At 38.7% G+C, this 21,792-nt stretch overlaps 1 protein-coding gene across 3 annotated transcripts in view; it reads right to left on the bottom strand.

The window, feature by feature from the left end:
* ZMYM4 (zinc finger MYM-type containing 4) overlaps positions 1–21,792 on the bottom strand; it is a 54,669-nt gene that overhangs the window by 21,273 nt on the left and 11,604 nt on the right. For all 3 annotated transcript variants that reach the window (XM_054011852.1, XM_054011854.1, XM_054011853.1), the window contains exons 2-13: positions 15,448–15,490; positions 14,797–15,321; positions 13,039–13,106; positions 11,887–12,057; positions 7,731–7,809; positions 7,064–7,316; positions 4,876–5,050; positions 4,564–4,776; positions 2,798–2,948; positions 1,117–1,232; positions 724–999; positions 78–228 (exon numbers count right to left, since the gene is read on the bottom strand). In XM_054011852.1, the coding sequence (XP_053867827.1) occupies positions 78–228; positions 724–999; positions 1,117–1,232; positions 2,798–2,948; positions 4,564–4,776; positions 4,876–5,050; positions 7,064–7,316; positions 7,731–7,809; positions 11,887–12,057; positions 13,039–13,106; positions 14,797–15,321; positions 15,448–15,490 (2,221 nt within the window). The remainder of the gene's footprint in view (positions 1–77; positions 229–723; positions 1,000–1,116; positions 1,233–2,797; positions 2,949–4,563; positions 4,777–4,875; positions 5,051–7,063; positions 7,317–7,730; positions 7,810–11,886; positions 12,058–13,038; positions 13,107–14,796; positions 15,322–15,447; positions 15,491–21,792) is intronic.

The raw sequence follows: 21,792 nt of genomic DNA, 5'->3' as shown, positions 1-21,792 counted from the left end.
TCATTTTATTGCTCTAATTTTATGGCAGGATGCTTTCTGATAGGATTTACCTGACACACAGGCCTGCCTTTTCTTACCTTCACTACAGAATGGCTTGTCTATTCCTGAGAATCGCACGGTCTCCTTGATAATCTTCTCAATTTTGCAGTATGCACACATTGCCATTACACTACTTCTCTTCTTGTATTCATCACAGCAGGTCTTCCCACAAAACTGAAACATTTTACCCTGTAATTACATGAGACTAATTCAATTATGCCAAATCTTGTTTCCCCCCCCAAAACCAGTATTTTTAAATAGTTTAAAAAACAAAACAAAAAAAAACATGTAAGAGATTTCTAGTGCTGGTGAAAATCACCATTTGATAATGCTGGAGAATAAAGTCCGCAGAACAGGTGCAGCACAAGGAGGGAGTGGAAAGGTTCCTATAGATGCACCTACCAATGTGCTTCACTCCTGACCAAAGGGATCATCTCTAGAGGCAAGAAGGAATGCTGCCTACGTAGTCATTTAATCCTTCGCCTTTCTTCTGAGGCAATCAAAAAGGACGCAAATCAATGCCAATTTTGATGGTGGTATTGCTGTACCGAACCGACTACCCAAATCCCAGATAGCTGGCCATAGCAAGACACCAAAGGACTGTTGCCAGATTGCCCCACATTATGGTTTTGTGCCTGTTTCTGATTCAGAAAGATCTGCATGCAAAGCTCTGATCTTTATTACCTTGTAGTCAAGCAGCTCTGGTTTGGTTGCAAACAGTCGGTTACAGTGCTGACACTTGAGTTTCACAACAGTGCGGGCGAAAGTGACTTGCTGGGACTGAGCAGCGAGCCTCTGGAGACCAGCTGCAGCCGAGCTGCTCATGGAGCTGGGGGAGACAGTCGAGGTAGTGCCACCTGATGCGGATACCGTTGCCCCAGAGGGAATGCTTACAATGACTTGACCCTGCGACAGGGGCACCACAGAGGAGTTCATTCCTGCAGGCTTGTTGAACAAGTTCTGTCGGAAAGCAATTAGGAAGGTATACTTTACAACAGGAAACCCATCTCTTGGAGATTATAGCACTAGTCTGCCATTCTATTAATTGAACTTTGAAAGAAAGTCTAGACATGATACCTGAAAAGCTACAACGCAGCTGTAACTGCAGAAATTGCGTATACTCCCATCTGACATAGCCAGGTGATACTGAGGGATTGCGGAAGTTTTACAGCTGTTACACTGAACTTGGACACCTGATGGAAAAACAAAGAAAAAAGAAAACCCAGTGAATAAAGCCACACAAAAGCATTGCAAATGGCTTTATACTGTGTGTACAAAAAACACCAATGACTCTGAATGACCAAGTTAGATAGATCTAAGAAAGAATATGACCAATGTCCTAGAGAAGAAGAAGCAGCAGCCAGAGTAGATTGAGCACTTTATGATAGGTTGACATGAGCACTGCAATGGTGGTACATAGGTGCCTGCATAGTACTTTATAGTTCATTAATGCTCACAGTATCGTTGGCAGGTCAGTAAGCATTTGCCCATTTTACAAGAGAAGCATCTGAGGGACAGAAGCTGAAGCCAAAGGGGGAAGGAGTGTCAATCTGGAATATTAAAATGCAAAAGTTCTGGGGCCCACACCTGTCATTTGTGACATGTAAAACCCCCAACCCATTTAAAACAAACAAACAAAAAAAAAAAAACACAAAAGCTGCTGTTTAAACAATAATACATTTGAAGGGCTTGGCAGAAATGTGATCACCTATGTACAAGATACAGGAAGCAGAGTACTAGAGTGATTAAAGTCCGCCCAGTGCTTTTGACTATATTAAAGCTATAATTTTTTAAAATTAAAATTGTAGTACTGGAACACAGTGTACACAGAACGTGATAGAATGTATGTTCCTTGATAAAATCCCTTGGTTAACTGGCTGAGAAAGAACTTGGCCTGCAAAGAACTGGAGTGTTTTACAAAGGCCAACAAACAAACCATGCACTGGTTATCACCTCAGAACCATCATTTATGCACAATTTCTGTAGGCATGCCCATGACAAAACAGTGCACCAGACTAGTGCACCTTGCCACTCACACCACACCTGTCTGTTTCATGCTTGTGAAGAGGAAGTACATTAAGATTTACAGGTATCTTCCTGCTCTCTGAAGTCATAGGAAATTCTGCACAGGTTGTTATTCTAGCAGACAGGGAACAGGATGTCCATTAGATACCAACACAGCAGACAGATCCACTTTTAGGGCTATCAGCATTCAAAGCATGCAAGTAAGTTTACACCCAAGTAATTATAATTAATTATAATTATAATTAATAATTAATGGAGATATCCCATCTCCTAGAACTGGAAGGGACCTTGAAAGGTCATCGAGTCCAGCCCCCTGCCTTCACTAGCAGGACCAAGTACTGATTTTGCCCCAGATCCCCAAGTGGCCCCCTCAAGGATTGAACTCACAACCCTGGGTTTTGCAGGCCAATGCTCAAATCACTGAGCTATCCCTCCCCCCCGAGCTATCCCTCCCCCACAAAAAGAAAAAGGAGTAAATGAAAAGTTGATAAAACTTTAGCTTCTTATTCCTTTTTCTGGCAAAATAAGATAATATTTAAACTGGAAGCATTGCAAAGTTAATAGTTGTATATACAACAGGAAAAAAAACTTAACTCTTATTTCAGCCTATTATTCAAATTATTTTTTAAGCTTTGTTTTCAAGATGAACTAAGTTTGATCTAAACTAGATGGAACTATGGATGTAAAACAAAACACACAAACAAACATAAAAGCCCCAAAGGAATAAAGTTACCTGCAGATGTAACCATTTTAACTCTGTAGGCTGACAAGCAGTTAACAGAGCAAAAGAGTTCGGTCTTTCCTAAATTATTTGTGCTCTCTATCATCTCAGCTGAAGATCTCAAAGACTTGCACAGTGCACAGGGTGTAATTTTTGCTGATTTCTGTGGAAAGAATAAAATAAGTCACTCATTTGCAGGTTTGATGCAAATTTTAAGCTCCAAATTAACCACTCTAGCACATAAAATGTACATAAAATATGAGAGCCACTGTATATGACGTTTGATTTCTTATGAAGTTATTGCAGTGTTTATTACTTACAATATATTTCTTCACTGTAACCTTATGCTCCCTCATGTTTGTTTGTACTCCTTGTTTTATATCTAGGTTGTAAGCCCCTCTTTTTATGTGTTTAAATAGTACCTAGCATAATAGTTCTGGGGCCTCTAGCCACTGCTGCAGCACAAACAATTCCATGCATCTAGTAGCTTTTGTTGGAGTGTCTCAAATATTTTGCTAACATTAACTTTCAACACACCAGTGAAGTAGGTACACACTACTGCCATTTTTGCAGATGGAAAGATGAAGGCACAGACAGGTGAAGTTACTTGCCTAGGGACACAGAGTCAGTGGCAGGGCTGAGACTAGAGTTAACTACCATCTCCTATCCTTAAAAATGCATTTTGTTCTGTAATCAAGTAATATCAGAAATTTGTGGAAGGACACAAGGGAAAGAGACTATATACAATTTAAGGATTTAAAATATCACAGACAAGCGGTTGGTTAGAACTGGTTTATCAGTTGCGATAAGTATTATTAAAAAAAAAAAGTTAAAGGGATCAGAAAGGGCAGTGAATCAAGCAGGGTTGGGAAGAGAGGAAATAAAGCCCCTCAACTCATTGTCATATGAAAATATTTGTGATACATGTTCGTAACTCATTTATGCAGTACGACTGGGTTTCCTCCAATGATATACAACATAAAACTTAAGTTTGAAATTATTCTTTCCTAGATTTCTACTGCATAAAGACACATTTTCTCCCTTTCCCATCTAACACCTGTTCCTTGCTCTTTCATCCAGGTTTAGGCTACAATTTTCAGCAATGATCATTGTTTTTGAAGGTACATTTTTGCATCTGCACATCAATTAACTGCAGATACAAATGCCACCATTTAATCAGCCAAGTACCTGATTTGCAGGCAGAGTCAAGTATCTTGACATCTTAATGGTGATACCTGAATGGACAATGCAAAAATGGAGGTTACATTTAAAATATCAGGGCCTTAGTATTTATCTTCTATACAATGCTACAAATCTACAGGGTACCATATTGTGGTAGGTAGGTTTCAAACAGGTAACTGGTCCCTACACTTAAGGACTTACAACCTGAAGACAACAAAACAAGGGGAATAGCCATTAGAGCTTGAATGTTCAACATAGGGTTTTCTTAGAGACGGGCTTGAGATATTGTTTGGATGTCAATTTGAATTTCTCCAAAGTTGGTGGTGTCTGGATAGAAGACTTTGGTTCAGGTCTATTTCTAGTTTATCTAGGAGTCAGAGGAAGCTTAGCATATGAAAAAAGGTATAGAGACAAAGTGACATGTTTGAGCACAGCTTGAGAAATTAAAGGGCAGAGAGGTATTCAGGACAGAGTTAATGAGAACTGAAGCCTTCTATGAATAAACCAGGTCTATTCCTTAAATGGTCTATTCTAAAGTCCCCACTTACCAATTAAAGTAACTTCTCAATCAATGGGACACGAAGTTTTATAAGTACCTGTTTATACCCGGTAACACATGTTGAACTGCAGAACTTCTTTGACTGTCCTTCTATTTGAAGAACGTGGCATTGGCCAGAGCCACTGTAACAGTAGCCCCCACAGTTCTCACAGCAGTTCATAGTCAAGTTATTAGCAGAACGGAACTTGGAGAAGCAAGCATCACTGCAGAGTTTGTGTACAACATTTTGATAATTCACTTCATGTCTAATCTAAAAGAATAAAAAATAAAACAGTTGGTGTCCGAGACATTAAACTGTTCTGATCTGCAGGAAATTCAAACTAGAAAGTAGAAGTTACGTATAAATTACCACTGCATTCTTCTGGCACATGCTGCACTTGGTTGAAATGCTGTTAGTATGAATAGTAACAACAGGTTTCCTTTTCAATTCATATGTAGAAAGACATGACTGGCTGCAGAAATCCTTGCTGGAGTTTGTATTGTCAAACTGTGCAGTGATCACATCCTTTGGATTTAGGATCTCTCTATTTAAATTAAAAACAAACAAACAAAAAAACATCAGCTTGATACACCCATGGCCCTTGGCAGACCAAACACATTATCTGGAATGGTAGTAGTGTAGTAATAAGAGAGCATGACAGTGTCTCACTCCCGTGGCCTTTATTTCAATAGTGTAGCCTTCCTCAACTATAAACCCAGCAGAATACACTGAGACAAACTTCTTTGTTTAAAAAGCTTACTTTCAAGGTGGGTTGTGTTTTTGCAACTGCTTTACCCATTAACTTAGACAATCTGGTTTGCTTAGATGTCACTAAGTAACTCGGTTTTTAAATGCAGTATGGAAAATAAGGTGATGTAGACTGTACAAGAGAAACATTTGTCAAAACCTTCAGAAAGCAGGCTACATAAATTAAATTCAGAAGAATGTTCCTTTAACAAGGAAAATACTCATCAGAGGGGAAAAACGACAACAAAATACATCTCCTGATCACTGTGAAGCCCATCCCAAGATGCTTTCACAGTGCTGTTCCAATCCTTCCTTTTTTCACCTCTTGTGCTGCTCTATTTGATTCTTAACTGCTGAATTTGACAGAGACGAGTTAGTTTTTCGTCTTATTTCCTGCCCTGCCTGCCCTCTTAATTACTGCAATTCTTTTGGCTACAATGTTTTAAAATTCTTAAAGAGCAAATCTTCTATGCCAATGCTCTTGATGGAAGGCTTCTGACAGTAAAATCAAGTTTAAAATAACACTGCACTTCAAGCAGATGAGAACTACTTTTCTGAACACAAATATGAACAGCAGACAACTGAACATTGTTGCATGGACTTTACACAGTGACGCATTAAACAAACCAAAATAGCAAATTGCAGTTTTATATTTAAGCTCAGCTGACCCTGTAAATCTGAAGGGAACAAATCTGTTGTTGAGGGAGTCACAGTGATATATAAACAAAGCAGAATTCACTTTGCAAAGTGACTTTTGTAACTAAAAATACCACATATGAATAACTATATATATGAATAATATATTAATTAGATATTGATGAAAGCTTGAACAGCTACACCCAAAATTTCTCTTGGTTTAGTTTGGAGATAAGGACACAAAAGAAGATATGGTTTATAGGAATTAAAACTGCTTCTGCAGCAGTAGACAACAAATGCTGGCTCAATGCTACTTTCATATTCAGAACAGGTTTTTCAAATTATGCCTATAAAGGGTAACGTTTCTTTTTTCATACTTGACAGAAGTTGCGAGCATCTGATTTAGATCCTAATATCCCCCTAAACCAGAACCTTATTTCATGCTCAATAATTTCATCTCTTCAGCTCAGCAAGGGTTAGATATTATATAATGAAGTGCCACCAGAGTGCTCTCAGGTGGCTTCTTTGGTCAAAAACTTAATGGACAAAACCTAACCTTGCAAAGTGGAGAGACTACCCCTATTGCTAAGTTTGATAAATAACTTAGAGAGCTAGAATTTGTAGGGAATCTCATGAAATACAATATATCAATTACATTCAACTACTAAAACTTGATTTTACTTCATTGACTTTAGTAATTTAATTGTTTTTAAATTGAAGAGCATCTGTTAAATGTATTCTCAAAATATATTTAAAACTTAAAGAAGGCTAAGTCTAATTCTGTATATGATTATTTTAAGAATGGGGGAAGGGGACCAAGTACCTTTTGAGAGGCAAACTTTTATTTCCTGTTGATTTTAACTGGAAAAAAAGAAGGTGTGCATATCAGGGTAAGCGTTTTAAAAATATATATGTAGTTGCATACAACAGCCCATTTGCAGTGACGGAAAACCAAGTTCACACTACCATTTGCAAACAGCTAAATCAGCAGAGGCAGAGAATGAAATGTATTTCTGAAAGAAAAGACTGGTGGTAAAAGTGGGTACTGGGGGGAGGGGGAGGAAGAGATGTAAAATAGCGATCCCTAACAAGCTAACTTTTCTTCACAAACAAAGCCTTTGATTATTCATCTGAACGTTAGTTATTACTAGAACTAGCTAGAACACTGCTTTACTTTGAGCAGCTTGAGCACGTCTTCTTTGTAGAAGCTGGTGGACGAGAAGCTGGAACAGTGTATCCAGTGAGGCACAGTGTGGAGCAGAAGAGCTGAGTAGACCCTTTCCTCTGGTACGCTGTTTGTCCCTTCTGGAGGATTTTTTTACAGCCAGAACAGGAAACCCGAATGGCTGTGGTTGGAACTGAAGGCAGCATTTTACTCATGCCAGAGGATGCCACAGCAGGCTGGAAACCTGATGTCAACTGTGGAGCTAGAAAAACAAGAGGAAATATATGTTAATAGCCAATACGTGCTGGGTGAAATTCATGCTGTGCAGAAGGCCAGCCTCTGCATTTGAGGGACTAACTGGGACTTCAGTAATGCACAAGCTTTGTCCATACATACATATATATGCGCCTCGTGCTGGCCTTCTGCACAGGAGCAAATTCCACCCATTGTTATAACTAAATACATACTTTTACATCCCTTTCAGATTTAATTCTCTCTTGGGTTCTGCAATACAAGCATTTGTAGGTCTACACCTGAAGAGTGTCTAGAAGCTGAACCAGACTTCATTTCTGCTGCAGTTAGATAGCAAATGAAAAGCATGCTAACCCCTGGAGTCATTTTTTGAAGTTGAAACATGTGGAAGATTTAATTAAATTTGGTTGGTCTTGTTCCTTACCAAGAGGACTGCCACTGACTGAAAATACAGCACTGATCTTCAGCTCCCCTTCCTGAGTTTTTGGCTGCTGGCCATAATCCTGAACAAAGGAAAAAGGAGACCAAATAAACAAACCTAACTAAAAGTGACATTAAAACAAATGAAATGACATCAATTCCTTCATAATGTGCTACTGAATACAAGGTCCAAGAAACCAAAAAATGAGAACTCTTCATAAACTTCTATGTCAAAAATCAAGGGCCACTGCATTCACAAAGCTCACATTGGTGCATGCAAATTGTGTAGTGGTGTGTGGAGATTTCATAGCACAAATTATATGTTCCCTTCCTTGGTTATATTTTCAAGACACTTTGATGGCCAAGACTTAAAACATCTCCATGCTTCTCCCCAAATAATTAGCAGTTTATTAGAGAGCTTTTCATCTACAAAGCACATTGCAACTTATTGTTCTTGACCTTGTCTTGTAAAATAGAGGTAAGTATAATACTTAATCTCTGTTTTCTCATATGTAAATTGAGGGACTTCCTCATGTCCATAAAGGGAGTAGGTGTCAGAACTAGAATGAGGCGTTCCTGTCTTCTATTCAAACCATGCTCCCCTATTTGCTCTCTCCAGACATTTAAACTAAACAGTGGCCACCACCCAGAAGCAAGGCACATTCTATATGCAGATTCTAAAGTTTAAAAAAATAGTTTCATGGAACTATATATATATGTTTAAACAATTTTCAAAACACACAATACATTCAATGTTTTATAACAACAACAACGAGGAGTCCGGTGGCACCTCAAAGACTAACCAGTTTATTTGGGCATAAGCTTTCGTGGGTTAAAAAAACCACTTCTTCAGATGCATGGAGTGAAAATTACAGATGCAGGCATTTGCCTGCATCTGTAATTTTCACTCCATGCATCTGAAGAAGTGGTTTTTTTAACCCACGAAAGCTTATGCCCAAATAAACTGGTTAGTCTTTGAGGTGCCACCGGACTCCTCATTGTTTTTGTGGATACAGACTAACACAGCTACCCCTCTGAATGTTCTATAACGGAATCTACAAGGCAGATAAAGTTTATCCTATTTCCAGGCATGTGGGGGCAGTAAAATCCACATACTGTGTATAATGTCAAGCTTTATATTTCTATTGGGGCTGGAGGAAAATTTCCAAACTTCTTTACTAAGGGCTTGTCCACACTATGCAGCTTTTAGCGACAAGGCTGTGTTGACACAGCCTTGTCGCTAAAAGTCAGCATGTGAGAACACTCTCGGTCGGTATTTTGTCGGCACTTTTGCTGACAAAATACCTCCAGCCCCACAAGCGGCATAAGCTTTGTCGGCAGGAGAGCGTTCACACTGCTGCTTGCGTCAGAAAAAAGTTTTGCTTTTGGGGGGGAGAGGGGAGGGTAGCTTTTTAAAGTACCTGAGAAAGACAAAAGTTTTGGCGACAAAGTCGCAGTGTAGATAAGCCCTAAGAAAACTGAGTTACATCTCTTAGAATTTCCCACAAGAACACCCCCCAGGGATACTAGTCCCCTTTGGGAACTGATGGACTGCAACATTTAAAGTTTCTCCTCTTTTAAAAGTGAAGATTTATCTGCGTGCAACAGAACAGAGCTTTTTTTTTTTTTAACTATAAAAAAAACTTTAAAACAACTGAAAAACACTAACTTTTAAAGTTTACAAATCAGCTGTAAACAGATATTTTAACAATTTTAATTATAGTGTTAGCTGCAGGCATTGTTGGTAATGGGAATAGGATCACACCCTGATGTCCATTATGCATGATTAGGTCCTTAGAGAGCAAAATTTCAAAGCAATACAATTGAGCTGAAATCTAGAAAGCATCAGCCTTAAAAATCACTTGCAGCAAAGTGTACTGTGTATTTCAGACTGGAGAAAAAAAAACCACATTCCCAACTTAAAAAAGCCAAATTAAGAAAATCCTCACTAGCTTCGATATTTCTCCTCAGTAACAAATAAAGATGATTACTATAGGATTCTTTTACCCAAGGAATTTGTGTGTCTAAGAATTTAAACTTCATATATCTAAGTTTCCAAGTCTTCACTGACATTCATGAATATGACTTTTGATAAGCAGAGGATATCCTGCATTAAGTTCTGCTTTCATAGCCAAACCCATGCAGCCTGAAATAAGAATCTGCAAATTATTACATACAGGAATGAATGTTTAATTACAGTAAACAACAAAAAAATCAATGTTGTATTCTCCAACCAAACACTGACACAGATACCAACTAGCAAGTCCTACAGTAAACAAAATTCATGAAATATTTTGTCAAATAATTTGGAATCATACACATGAGAAAAAAAATATCACAAAGTATTCATGAACGTTGCACAAACAAAGTGAGGTGAAATTTGAATAAATAGTTGTTACAAATGATATTTCCAGCTTTAACCAGTACACAGGAAACTTTTTCTTTACATTTATCTATGAACAACAACTTTGTTTACTTGGACCCAGAAGGCACTGTAGTGCAAGTTTATAAAAATTTTTAAAGAAAAAGAAATGGAAAGACTAAAAGGGGCAGACACAGAAGAAAGAGTACAAAAAGGTACAGAAAGAACAAAAAAATCAGAACAAAACAAACCCCACCACTACACAAAGACACCGAAACACAGGCAGCAGTGTCAATACTGTATTTACAAACACTAACTTTGTTCTCCTCTTACCTAGGGAAGAATTACACACACACACACACACACACACACACACACACACACTTTATTTTGAAAAGCCTTAGGCAAACACTAATTAACCATCATAATACCCTATGAGGATATTATACCCATATTAGGAATGAGGAAGACTGAGGCACTGTCAAATCAAATGATTTGCTTAAGGCCACAAAAAAATCAAGTGGCAAAGATAGGTCAGAACTTTTAAAATCCTGCCCACATCTCCCTGCCACCACATTCAATCCACTAGCCCCGTGGTGCCCAACTTATTACACAGGAGGGCCACATAAACCTAAGCACAACCTTGTGTGGGAGGCCAAACAGATTCTACATATTTTAATAAGATTTAAACTCACCTGTATTGATTTATATTTTAAGTTCAGTTTGTTTTGTATGTATTTAGATAGACAATACTGTATCTAGAAACAAACTATTTATACATTTGTGTAATCTAAAATGATGTAAACATGACAAAACACTAATGAATCGGCCATTAGTATATTGTGCTGAAGCAGGCTGCGGGCCTTATGAAATGCTCCGGTGGGCCACGTATGGCCTGCTGGCCGTCGGTTGGGCACCACTGCATTAGACCAAAGGTTCTCAACCTTAGAATCATTAAACTTTTTTCTGTATGGTCACAAAAATTTCTATAAAGCTCAAGAATCCAAGAAAGCATTTAAGCATACACTTAAGTGTTCCTATAACTGAAGTCAAGTCAATGGGAGTTAAGCATGTGATTAATTGCTTTTGTGAATTAAGGCCTGTACGGGTACGTCTACACAGGGATAAAAGATCCATGGCACAGTTGTAGCTGGCCCGAAGCAGCTGACTTGGGGTTTATGGGACTCAGGCCCTGGGCCTGAAAATACTGCTATGTAGATGTTTGGGGTCGGGACCCGCGAGCCTGAGCCAGCTAATCTGGGCCACCCACAGGTTTTTTATACCTATGTAGACATTCCCTAAGCTTTATTTCCAAAAAATTGTTTCTAGCCTTTATGCTTGTGAAGGTAACCTTTAGGATGTAAACAGCAGATATAGTCTATTTTTATATACAGCTATGGTGTGACAATTCACAAAATAGTCTATAAAAACCATGAATTATACTTTAGAATTTTTTAAACAGGACATAGACACGGGCTGGACCGAAGTGTCTACTTTAGCCACAAATGACATAATAAACTTATATGCAGTGCTGGGTTTTTAAAAAATTACGTATTACAGCATTTTGTTTTTTATCTAACAAACAGTATGAAACATTCTGAGATATGGGGTCATGGGAGGAAAAAACGTTGTTTGGTTTTGGGATTGGGGCTGGTAAAAGATAGAGAATCCCTGCACTAAGCTGTAATGCCTGTATGGTTGAAGCTTCAACCACCAACCAAGTGCAAGATTTAATTCATATTCAGTTTATAGGACTGAATGTAAGAAACCAGAATATAAAAAGTAATGGCAGACTTACCTCAGAGTTATCAGGTTCATCTTTAATTTTGTCTAACAGTCCCTGCTGTGGTGCCATAGCTTTATCATATTCATCATCCAAAGGTTCTTCCTTAATTCTAATATTTGATGCAAAGGAATTCCCCAGCTCCTGACCAATGGATTCCTTGCTAGCAAACAGGTAGCTAGGCTCCTGAGGCACAATAATATGAAAAAGAATTACACAAACATTGACTCTATCTCCCCTTGTAAGTATTCTCACACTTATTATCAAACTGTCTGTACTGGGCTAGCTTGATTATCACTTCAAAAGTTTTTTTTTTTTTCCTCTTAATTAATTGGCCTCTCAGAGTTGGTAAGACAACTCCCACCTGTTTATGCTCTCTGTATGTGTGTATATATATATCTCCTCAATATATGTTCCATTCTATATGCATCCGAAGAAGTGGGCTGTAGTCCACGAAATCTTATGCTCTAATAAATTTGTTAGTCTCTAAGGTGCCACAAGTACTCCTGTTCTTCTTTTTACAATATCCAGTGTTTAGATGACCATTTCCTATATGTCTGTAACTATTACCTTCCCTCTTCAAATGCTTTGGCTCTTATAAACAAAGCAACAGACACTTAAAAACAGTAGGCTCTACAAATCTAGGATGAAATCATGGCCTCACTGAAGTCAATGGTAAAACTCCCACAGACTTCAGTAGGGTCAGGATTTCATCTATTAAGTAGTTTCTCCCGCATAAGAACGGCAATAATCGGTCACCAAAGGTCCATCTAGCCCAGTACCCTGTCCTCCAACAGCGGCCAAATCCAGGTGCCCCAGAGGGAATGAACAGAACAGGTAATCATCAAGTGATCTATTCCATTGCCCATTCCCAGTTTCTGGCAAACAGGGACACCGCAGAAGAGCTCACCAAAAAGCAACTACTTGTCTAGTAGTTGGTCTCTAAATTGTATGTACAGCAACTTTACTATCAAGGGCCCCCATCCAAAGAGGGTGGGCAAAATTAAAATAATCTGCATTTGATCTTTCAAAGTAGTAAAAATGTATATGGAGACAAACTGCAGTTATTTTGAAATACCCAAAACAAACACATTTTGCTATATTAAAACAAAACAAAACAAAAAACAAAAAAAAACCCCTCACACATCTGAGAGTTCCATAACTTACCCTGAAGTTAGTTTCTGGAATCTGTGGTGCTAACTGCGTCCGTAACGTTTCTTCTACTTGATTAGTAACTGGGGAAAATGTATATTAAATAGAAGTTAATACAATTCTTAGACAAAACTGCTTCAAACCATCTAGGGTCTTATACCAATGTCCATCAGCATAATATCGGAGTATCTCCTATGTATTATATTCAAACTTTGCCTCCTCTTCCTTCCCAAAGCAGGTCAAATATAATGCTCAAACAGAATTAAGATTTTTGTTCTTCTATTAGACAATTTATTTCCCGACATCAGTGAAATGGTCATAAAATTCTGAAGCAGATAACCCACAGGGAGGGGTATCTGCCTCTGAATAAACTGGATCCTGCCATGTTTCTGCATTTACATTTATATCTGGCTATTGATTTTTTCAAAACAAGGAAGTAAAGACGACTCATCTATTTCTTGCTTTTCTGCCCCTCTCCCTCGCTCCATAAGTACTAGCAGCTAATACATGAAGAGATGTATTCAGTGCATGCTCTTCTTAAAATGTTCAAAGATACTGCATTTGTTACATAATTAACAAAGCAAGTTTGTGAACATTTATTATAGCTGTCACAGTTAGTGGCCACTTTACTCAAGGTTGCAAAAACAGTTTCTGAGAGTTCAACTTTAAGCTCATCATAATTTTCCAAAATATGCCCTTCTGGGGCAGAAATATTTTGTGCTTGGTCTCTGCCCAACGGTTATGTGGTCTGGGGGAAAAAAAATCCCATTCACTTTTTAAAATTGCCCTTGTGTTGTTCCCGTTACATATGCTGAGATTGTAAAACATTGATTTTAAAATTCTTGTAGAGTTACAAGCCTTTGAAAATGCAGGATTGGGTATGCACAACAGTAAATACCAGAGTTGGAAATTGTACAGAACAATAAGAGGCAGCAATCAGAAACCTCTCATTCCAGGGCCAGCCCTACAGCCTACTTTCTCCCCATCGCCCGAGATTTCTGAACATGATTAGATCATATATTAATTCATCTTGTTCTGTTACTGTCAAGCTTGGCATCCCACATTGTACTGAGGCTTCCAGAGCCTGAGAAGTTTGAAATAGCTGCATGGGTAGCAGGATCACTAGGCCACTTTCAGGCTCCCTTGACTGAGGAGAGGATCCCCAGGCATCCCTTTGGCCCTGTCCATGATGGCTGGAGAGAGAGTCTGGGAAGCAAATTCCTTGTCCCAGTAGACAGTGTGTCTCAAAGCTGCTCTCTAGCTGACTACTTGGAGGCACCAGTGTAGCTTTAATAAACCTTCCCCCAATGCCACCCTTGAAGGGCACACATATTAATAGCATGCATTTCACAGAAGCATCAGTGCATTACTGACAAACTTTTAAAGACAAAAATCATGGAAGAGAAGAATGGAAGTATAAAGAGACTGCAAAGAACATGATCAAAAATCACAGTAAGAAAGCTTAAAGTGACATTGAGCTCACTTAATAAAGCCACAATAAAAAGGTTTAGGTTGAGATATTCAAAGAAGGCTAAGGGAGTCAAGCACCCAATGCCTAAAAGGCTAGAATTTTCAGAAGAGCCTAAATATATAATTTCTATAATATGCATTTGTCATATTTCAGGGTTCAATGTAAAATGCTTTCCCTGCATTCAGGTGGACACATTACCCTCCCCAAGATAATGGGCTACCTAACTAACTCTTCGAGTGGTCTGTATCTAGTTCTCTTTTTCCCCTCTCCTGAGCTGTTATTTCTGTGGGTTAAACTGTTACCTGCTTTATCAAGGAAACTGCTTTTCAATCTGGAATCCAACTCTTTAGGAATTTTTTCCAAACGTTTTTCACGTTCTTGGAAAGGTCCTTCTCTGCTTTTCTCTTTTGTTGAAAAAGTCTCTTTACCATTATCTCTTGCTATGCTAAAATCCTTCCGAATGGGTTTAAATATAGGGCCCTGATCACACGATGAAGTGATGTCCTTTTGGATTGCATTTTGTATTTGCAATTCTTTTTCACTGTCCAATTCATGTTCTGTAACTCTCTTTCCGTCCTCCAGGTTATCTTCAGTGTGAATCGTAGACGGGAGACTGTCTTTTGGAGTAAAATTTTGATCATCCTCATTGTCACTCCCAACAACTGGAATCCCTGCAAGATCCCCTGAGTTCAGAAAATAATCATCTTCATCCAACAGTGAGTTTTCAGATCCTGTTCGATTCTGCATTTCATAGGATATGCTTTCAAGGGCAGGTATTAAATTGTGATCCGCGTCCTCAGACATTTCTGCATCCAGAATATCACCACCTATGAATAAGGAAAAAGAGTGCAGGTCTTCAAAAAACACCATGTTTGGGTTTAACAGAGAATATGCATACAGCATTAAACTTTAGCTTACTCATAAATACATATATAAATAAAAGAAGCACTTACATTTCTCTGTAATGTCAAAAACTGCATTAGATTTGTCTTCAAACTGTAAGAAGGAAAACATTACATGATTATCCATGGCAAGTGTGATGTATTGTGGTGTAACTTACCCTACAACAAAATTTACCACCCACCACTACCAAAATTGTCAATATAAGATTTTGTAAATTAGGATTACTTTATTCTGCAATATAACTACATTAGAAGTTGCAAAGTGACATTTATTGTAGCTGCTTTAGTAGTGTACAGAAAAGCACAGCATGGAGGTTTAGAATTAATACTGCCTCACTTCAGAAAAAGGGTAAAAAAAAAAAAAAAAAAAAAAATTAGTTTAATCCCTCACCACCCCCACCCCCAAATAAAACCAACAAAAACACCCCACACGCCCAAACAAATAAAGATCAGGGATTCCACCCAAGGGAAACTAAGGCCTAATGTAGACCAAATTGGCCTTTTTCATACCCAAATACTAAGGCGACCAGCACACTACGAATATAGAGACACCAGCACACAGAACTTCCATTGACCTTATGGGCTGCATAACCACATTTGGCAAGGGAATCTTCCCTTTTCCATAACGCACATAGAAAGTACGGTAACACCTTCTTTCCTAAGAGTTTTGACAGTGCATGAGAGTAAGGCACAGAACTGAAAAGTGCTTGTGTTTATGTATTGTACGGAACATGTGTTTTCATTACACATTCCCTGACAGATGTTAACATTGATAGCATCCTTTGAGGCTTTTCAAAGCCAAAACGTGCACCAAGGAGAACCAGAATGTCCAACAGAATTATTATTATTTCTTCTCGTGACATAACTTTCCTTTCAGTGGAAATGGTAACGCTTCCGTTTTAAGTCATATCTGCTTTCTTAAGGCAACTGTAAGAGGTAAAGAAATTAAACTTCCCATCGAGGCTAGAATAATCTTTGCCTTCTTCATCTGGAGCACAAGCAATGTGTAGATCCTGGAAGGTTTGAGCTTTCTTACTGTTGCAATGAATTGGGCAATGTCTGGTGAGATGCAAATCTCAGGCTGGTCTATGGGCGCAATTCTCTCCTCAATTACACTAGTGTAAATCAGGAGTATTTCCACAGAAGTGAACTGAGTTACATTAGTGTAAACTCAATGTGAGAATAAAATCAGGATCTATAAACCCAGAACTCTTCCTAGCGCTGGTACCTAGATGTTGAGAACTCAAGAGAGAAGGATGCAGTACTGGAAGTGTCCCTGGTAGCAGAATCTCAGTAGGCACTTGCTGCCATTTCCCCAGGGTGTGCAGGTATGTATCCAGACTGGAAGTCTCCTGGAGATACAAAAAAGGACCAAGGTTCAGTTCTACATCCAGGTCCAGTAGCAATGTTTTCACTCTTCTTCATGAGGACAAAGAACATACCAGAGAGAACTTGCTAGTGGGGCATTGTAAGTTTCCAATGGAGGTGAGGCATTAGATCAAACTCATTCTCCTTCTTGAGTTGCATTAAGATCTTAAGTGATTCTTGGGCTCGTTTGAGATCTCTTGAACATCTCTGAGAACTAATTTTTAGGATCCACCATAGCCTTTGGTAGTCATCCTACATGTGTTCAGAATCTAGCTCCCAAAATCTTCCTCCTCTCCGGGTCCCATACGTGCTGAAGTCCTGTAGTTACTGGAGGCTGGAGTGTTAGAACCCTAATTATTTCTGCTCCACGAAGGGGATTCAGAACCATAAAGTGTTAGAGATGAAGAAGGGGCCAGAGAGATATTTGCTTTATGGCAGATTTGCAGGATGTGTCCTTTATAGAATTCAAAACTTTGTCATGATCAATCTGACATGGAATCAGATAATAATGGAGTCGACATGGAGGATGTTGAAGCTGGAAAGCTGCACTTCAAGAACACATCAATTTTTCCATCACTGAAGTCTTTTGGAAAGAAATCTCTGTTAAAGAGACATTTATCCTGTAGAGGACCTCCCTAACTTGGGCGCTTCGACATAGTACTGTACAATCCTTTGTCACTTTATAGGAGGTGAGAGATCCTGTGAATTGTCACTGTAGATTTTGCCCCTTCAGTAAACTAATTGCTTCATTCAGGGAAATGAGAAGTTCAACTTGGATTGTAAGCAATGTTTGTACAGCACCTAGAACGATGGGACCGTCGGCACCAACATACAATACCAAGTTCTTTTTCTGAACAGGTTGAAAAATATTTGCAATTCAGACAACTTGGAATGGCTCTTTAAAGTGTTTACCACATTTTCAACCATCAGATTGTCCTTGAAGGAAAAACCTGTTTTGGATTTCTTGTCTCTTTCCTCTATGGAGCTGTCAGAATGAGAGGTGATGTGTACGTTTGCCTTGGGCGTTATTAGATCCTTTTGGATTTATTCTTTTTACAAGATTCAAGGCATACATGAAAACATGAATAGATCACTAGTACATTTTTATTTCTACTTTGTTTTACTTCTGCTGTCAACCATTGAAGGCCCTAGTTTTATATACAGTATATCACACATTCCACCTTAGAATTAAATATCCTTCTTGATAGGTTCTCTTCTTGGGACCCTTAGCAGACTTGGAGGAGCCTTCAACCACAGCAGGAACAAGGAATAATTGACCTGGGAAAGACATACTGGAGTGTAACTGTTTAGATCTTAGATCAAGATCTTGCAGAAGCAAGAACTGGGAACAGAGGTACCAGGTCTAGATGTATTGGAGAAGCTTCTCTGCCTATTGCCAATAAGGCCAACTATAAAGCTTTAGAACATAGGAACTATAATACCTGATCGGTCCACCTTGTCCCGTATCCCATTTCTGATGGTGGCCACCACCGAAACCCTCACAGGAAGATGCAAAAATCCTCAGAATGGACAACTCAATGACCAGCCTATTGGGACTGGGGAAAACTTCTCCTCCCAATCAGTGGTTTAATTATGCACTGAAGGTGAGGGTTTATACCCCTTTTTTTTCTAACTAATATAACTGTGGATATTCTCACTACTCATATACATTTCTAATCCATTTTTTAATCCTATTAAGCTCTATGGCTCCATGTTATCTCTTGGAAGTAAGTTCCACATGTTTATACATTTTGTTGTAACAAATAATTATCTTTTAGCAGTTTTGAATTTGTTGTTTTCAATTTCTTTGGGTCCCCTCACCATTCTTGTATTATGAGAAAGGGTAAATAAGAATGCCCAACTGGCCTTCTCTATACCTTCTTTACTTTGTATACTTCTATCATGCTCTCTCTTAATTATCATCTCTCTAAGAAGTCCCAATATTTCCTCACATGGAAGTTTTTTCATGTCCCAAACAAATGTCATCTATCTCTGAATGGCCTCTATTTATTCTGCTCTAGCCTTTTAGAAGGTGCCCAGAAATGAACAAAGTATTCCAATTGTGGATATATATTTGACTTATACAATGATATTAAACATATTTTTTCATCCCATTCCTTATGCATCCCAATATTGTTTAGCTAAACAAAAAACACTGCTGCATATTGAACAGGAATTTTCACTGAACTTCCAAGGAAACCCTAATAATGGCTTGGCCCCTACTTGTTGGAGAGCAGCCCTGGTTCTTGACCTATCCAACCTGCCTTAATCTATCTAAGCTCCTACTCTTCTTTACCATCACACTGTTGCATTAAAGGAACAGACCCCAAGAGCCATTTGGAGGCACGGACTCAAATTGCTCAGATTGTCTCCGGAAGAGGTACCTACCTCTTCCTATGTGTATATAAAGACAACTTCTTCATTTTTGCTGCACTGAATAACTACCTAGCAAGTACAGCACCTGCATTCTCTTTTTTCCCTTTTCAGCCACCCCCCCCAAACACCTCTGACCTTCCAAAGTTGAGGCTAGACTGCCTAATTTTCTAAGAGCAGAACCCTGTGACATGACGAGAACCCCCAACTCCCACAGAAGTCTTTGAAGGTTGAGGGTTCTGAGCAACACACATCATCAAGTCCTAAAAACGTGAGTCTGCAGATTGGCTATTGCTTTTTCAAAAAAGGCAGATGTTTTGCTTGTCATAGTGCAATCTTGGGAGGCTCACCCTTCAAGTGTCTGATCTACCACCAGTGTAGCTCTGATGAGAGGTGCACAATCCTTTAGAAAAACATTTCTAGAAAATTTTAGGAGAAAAATAATATATTCCTATAGTTGCATAATGGGGACAAAGAGCTGGCTTCAGAGTTTGAGGTTATTTTCATATACAAAATAGTACATAACTGTATAGAGCAATTTGCTCACAGGACAGTATCCCACTGATTGCAAGAAGCAGTACACAACTACTACAAACTGGGATAATGAGAACATAACCACCTTATAGGAAACAGAAAAAGTCAATATCCAAAACCAAAGTGTTGTTGCATTGAGTAATATAGTGAAATTAAAATAGCAAGGTTTTTATAAATTACCATATTATGCTAATACAGATGTTCTGGTGTGGTATTGTAAGTAGACTCACAGCAACTGCAATTAACAAACAGGAGGAGGAGGGAGGAAAGTTTTTCCCCATAAAAACCTGCTTGACCTGCACTGTCCCAAAGCAGTTTTAAGGAAGCTGGCTGCAAAAATTAGCAATAAAATAAGATAAATGAGTGTTCTTGCTACTCACATTACTACATCACTTTGTAGTCCTGACTTGATTGCACATAGTTTTAATAGATGACAGCACAATTGACACACTCCTTACCATTGGATCATAATACTCTCACACTAGTTACCACAGGCCTTATTTGGTGCTTCTGCATGTAGTCTTTTTCCTATACTGGAAAAAATGCTGTGTTGCATTTAAGGCAATGTTCTGATCCTCTCTCCTACTACAATACTTCATGGTAGCTCTACTGTAATTTCTACAGCTCTAGTCAACATGATAAAATTGTTAGTCTATACCACTTTAAATTCTTCTGAAAACTGCCTTCACTTTGCCCTAAGTTTGGTCTCCTGACATCGCTGGCACTGTGTTTTAGTGAATCAAAGTATGGAACTGGAGTCCATGAAGGGAGGGATAGCTCAGTGGTTTGAGCATTGGCCTGCTAAACCCAGGGTTGTGAGTTCAATCCTTGAGGGGGCCACTTAGGGATCTGGGGCAAAATCAGTACTTGGTCCTGCTAGTGAAGGCAGGGGGCTGGACTTGATGATCTTTCAAGGTCCCTTCCAGTTCTAGGAGATAGGATATCTCCATTAATTTAATTTCCATCACGGCTCAACTGCTGACCCACTGCATTACCCGGAGAAAGTTAATTTGAACATTGCACCTCAGTTTCCCAAACTAGCATGAGGATGCCAGTACTTCACAAAGATGTTGTGAGGATCACTTAATATCTGTAAAGCTATTTAAACATGCAAGTTGCTATATAAGTATCAAGTATTATTCTGGAAACCAGATCGTACTGCTTATAGGTCTGATCTTGCTGAATATCTTCAACCCCTATTCAAGATGGTGGGAATTGGGGGCACTCTGCATATCACATGAAGTATCCCACATATTGCAGGGCAGAGCTCCATGTACTGTATCTATCACCCACACTTCTTTATGATGCACATTTATTATAGCTAGAAGGACCTGAGAGCAGCTGCCTCCAGATTACAGACCATGTTCTGGGCCAGTGATGAGGAACTGTAAAAGAGGATGGAGCACACCAAAGTCCAGTAGTCTGTGCCTGAAGTTCCAAGTGTATTCCCAAAAGTGATCTTAATAAATTAAGGCAAGATGTAGGATTACTGTACCACTTTGCTAGCCAAAGAGCTTTTTTCTAAGTGAGGATGTTTTATTTTGCTATGTATTCATGTCACATCATTTCTATAAAGTGCACTTAGTGTGATAGGTATTACTTAAAGTATGCTTATGACGGCTAAATTTTGAAACTAGCAAAAGTTACATGTTACTATTTTTCATTATGGAGATGTTTTAGAAGACTACAGGTTTTAGGTATTTTCTCTAGTTTGAAGATTATATTAGCTTGTATTCTGCATACCTGAAGTGCAAAGAGAAAAATGCTCTTCAGCTGTGCACACAAGAAGCCTGGTTAGGTGTTAGCTTGTCTAAAGAAAATAAGGGTTTTGATAAGCTGGGCACCAAAATATTTAGCAGAATTGTCAGATTAATTTAAGTAAATCCGATATGTTGTGCTTTAGTTTAATTCTTCCTTCTAAGTCTAAGCATCTAAACGACCACACTGCCGTGTAAAATTTATTTTACTCAAGTTGCAAGGCACATCAGAATTATTAGACACTAGAATGCTTACCACTAGCCCCTTTTTTTGCCTGGCATGGGTGACAGAAGGGTATTAACTGTAGTTTAGTATTATACACTTTGATTTGTAATAATTAAAAACTTGCTCATAATTACAATG

Source organism: Malaclemys terrapin, chromosome 22 (genome assembly GCF_027887155.1).
Source record: "Malaclemys terrapin pileata isolate rMalTer1 chromosome 22, rMalTer1.hap1, whole genome shotgun sequence".
NCBI lineage: Eukaryota > Metazoa > Chordata > Testudines > Emydidae > Malaclemys > Malaclemys terrapin.
This window is presented reverse-complemented; position numbering and strand designations above follow the sequence as displayed.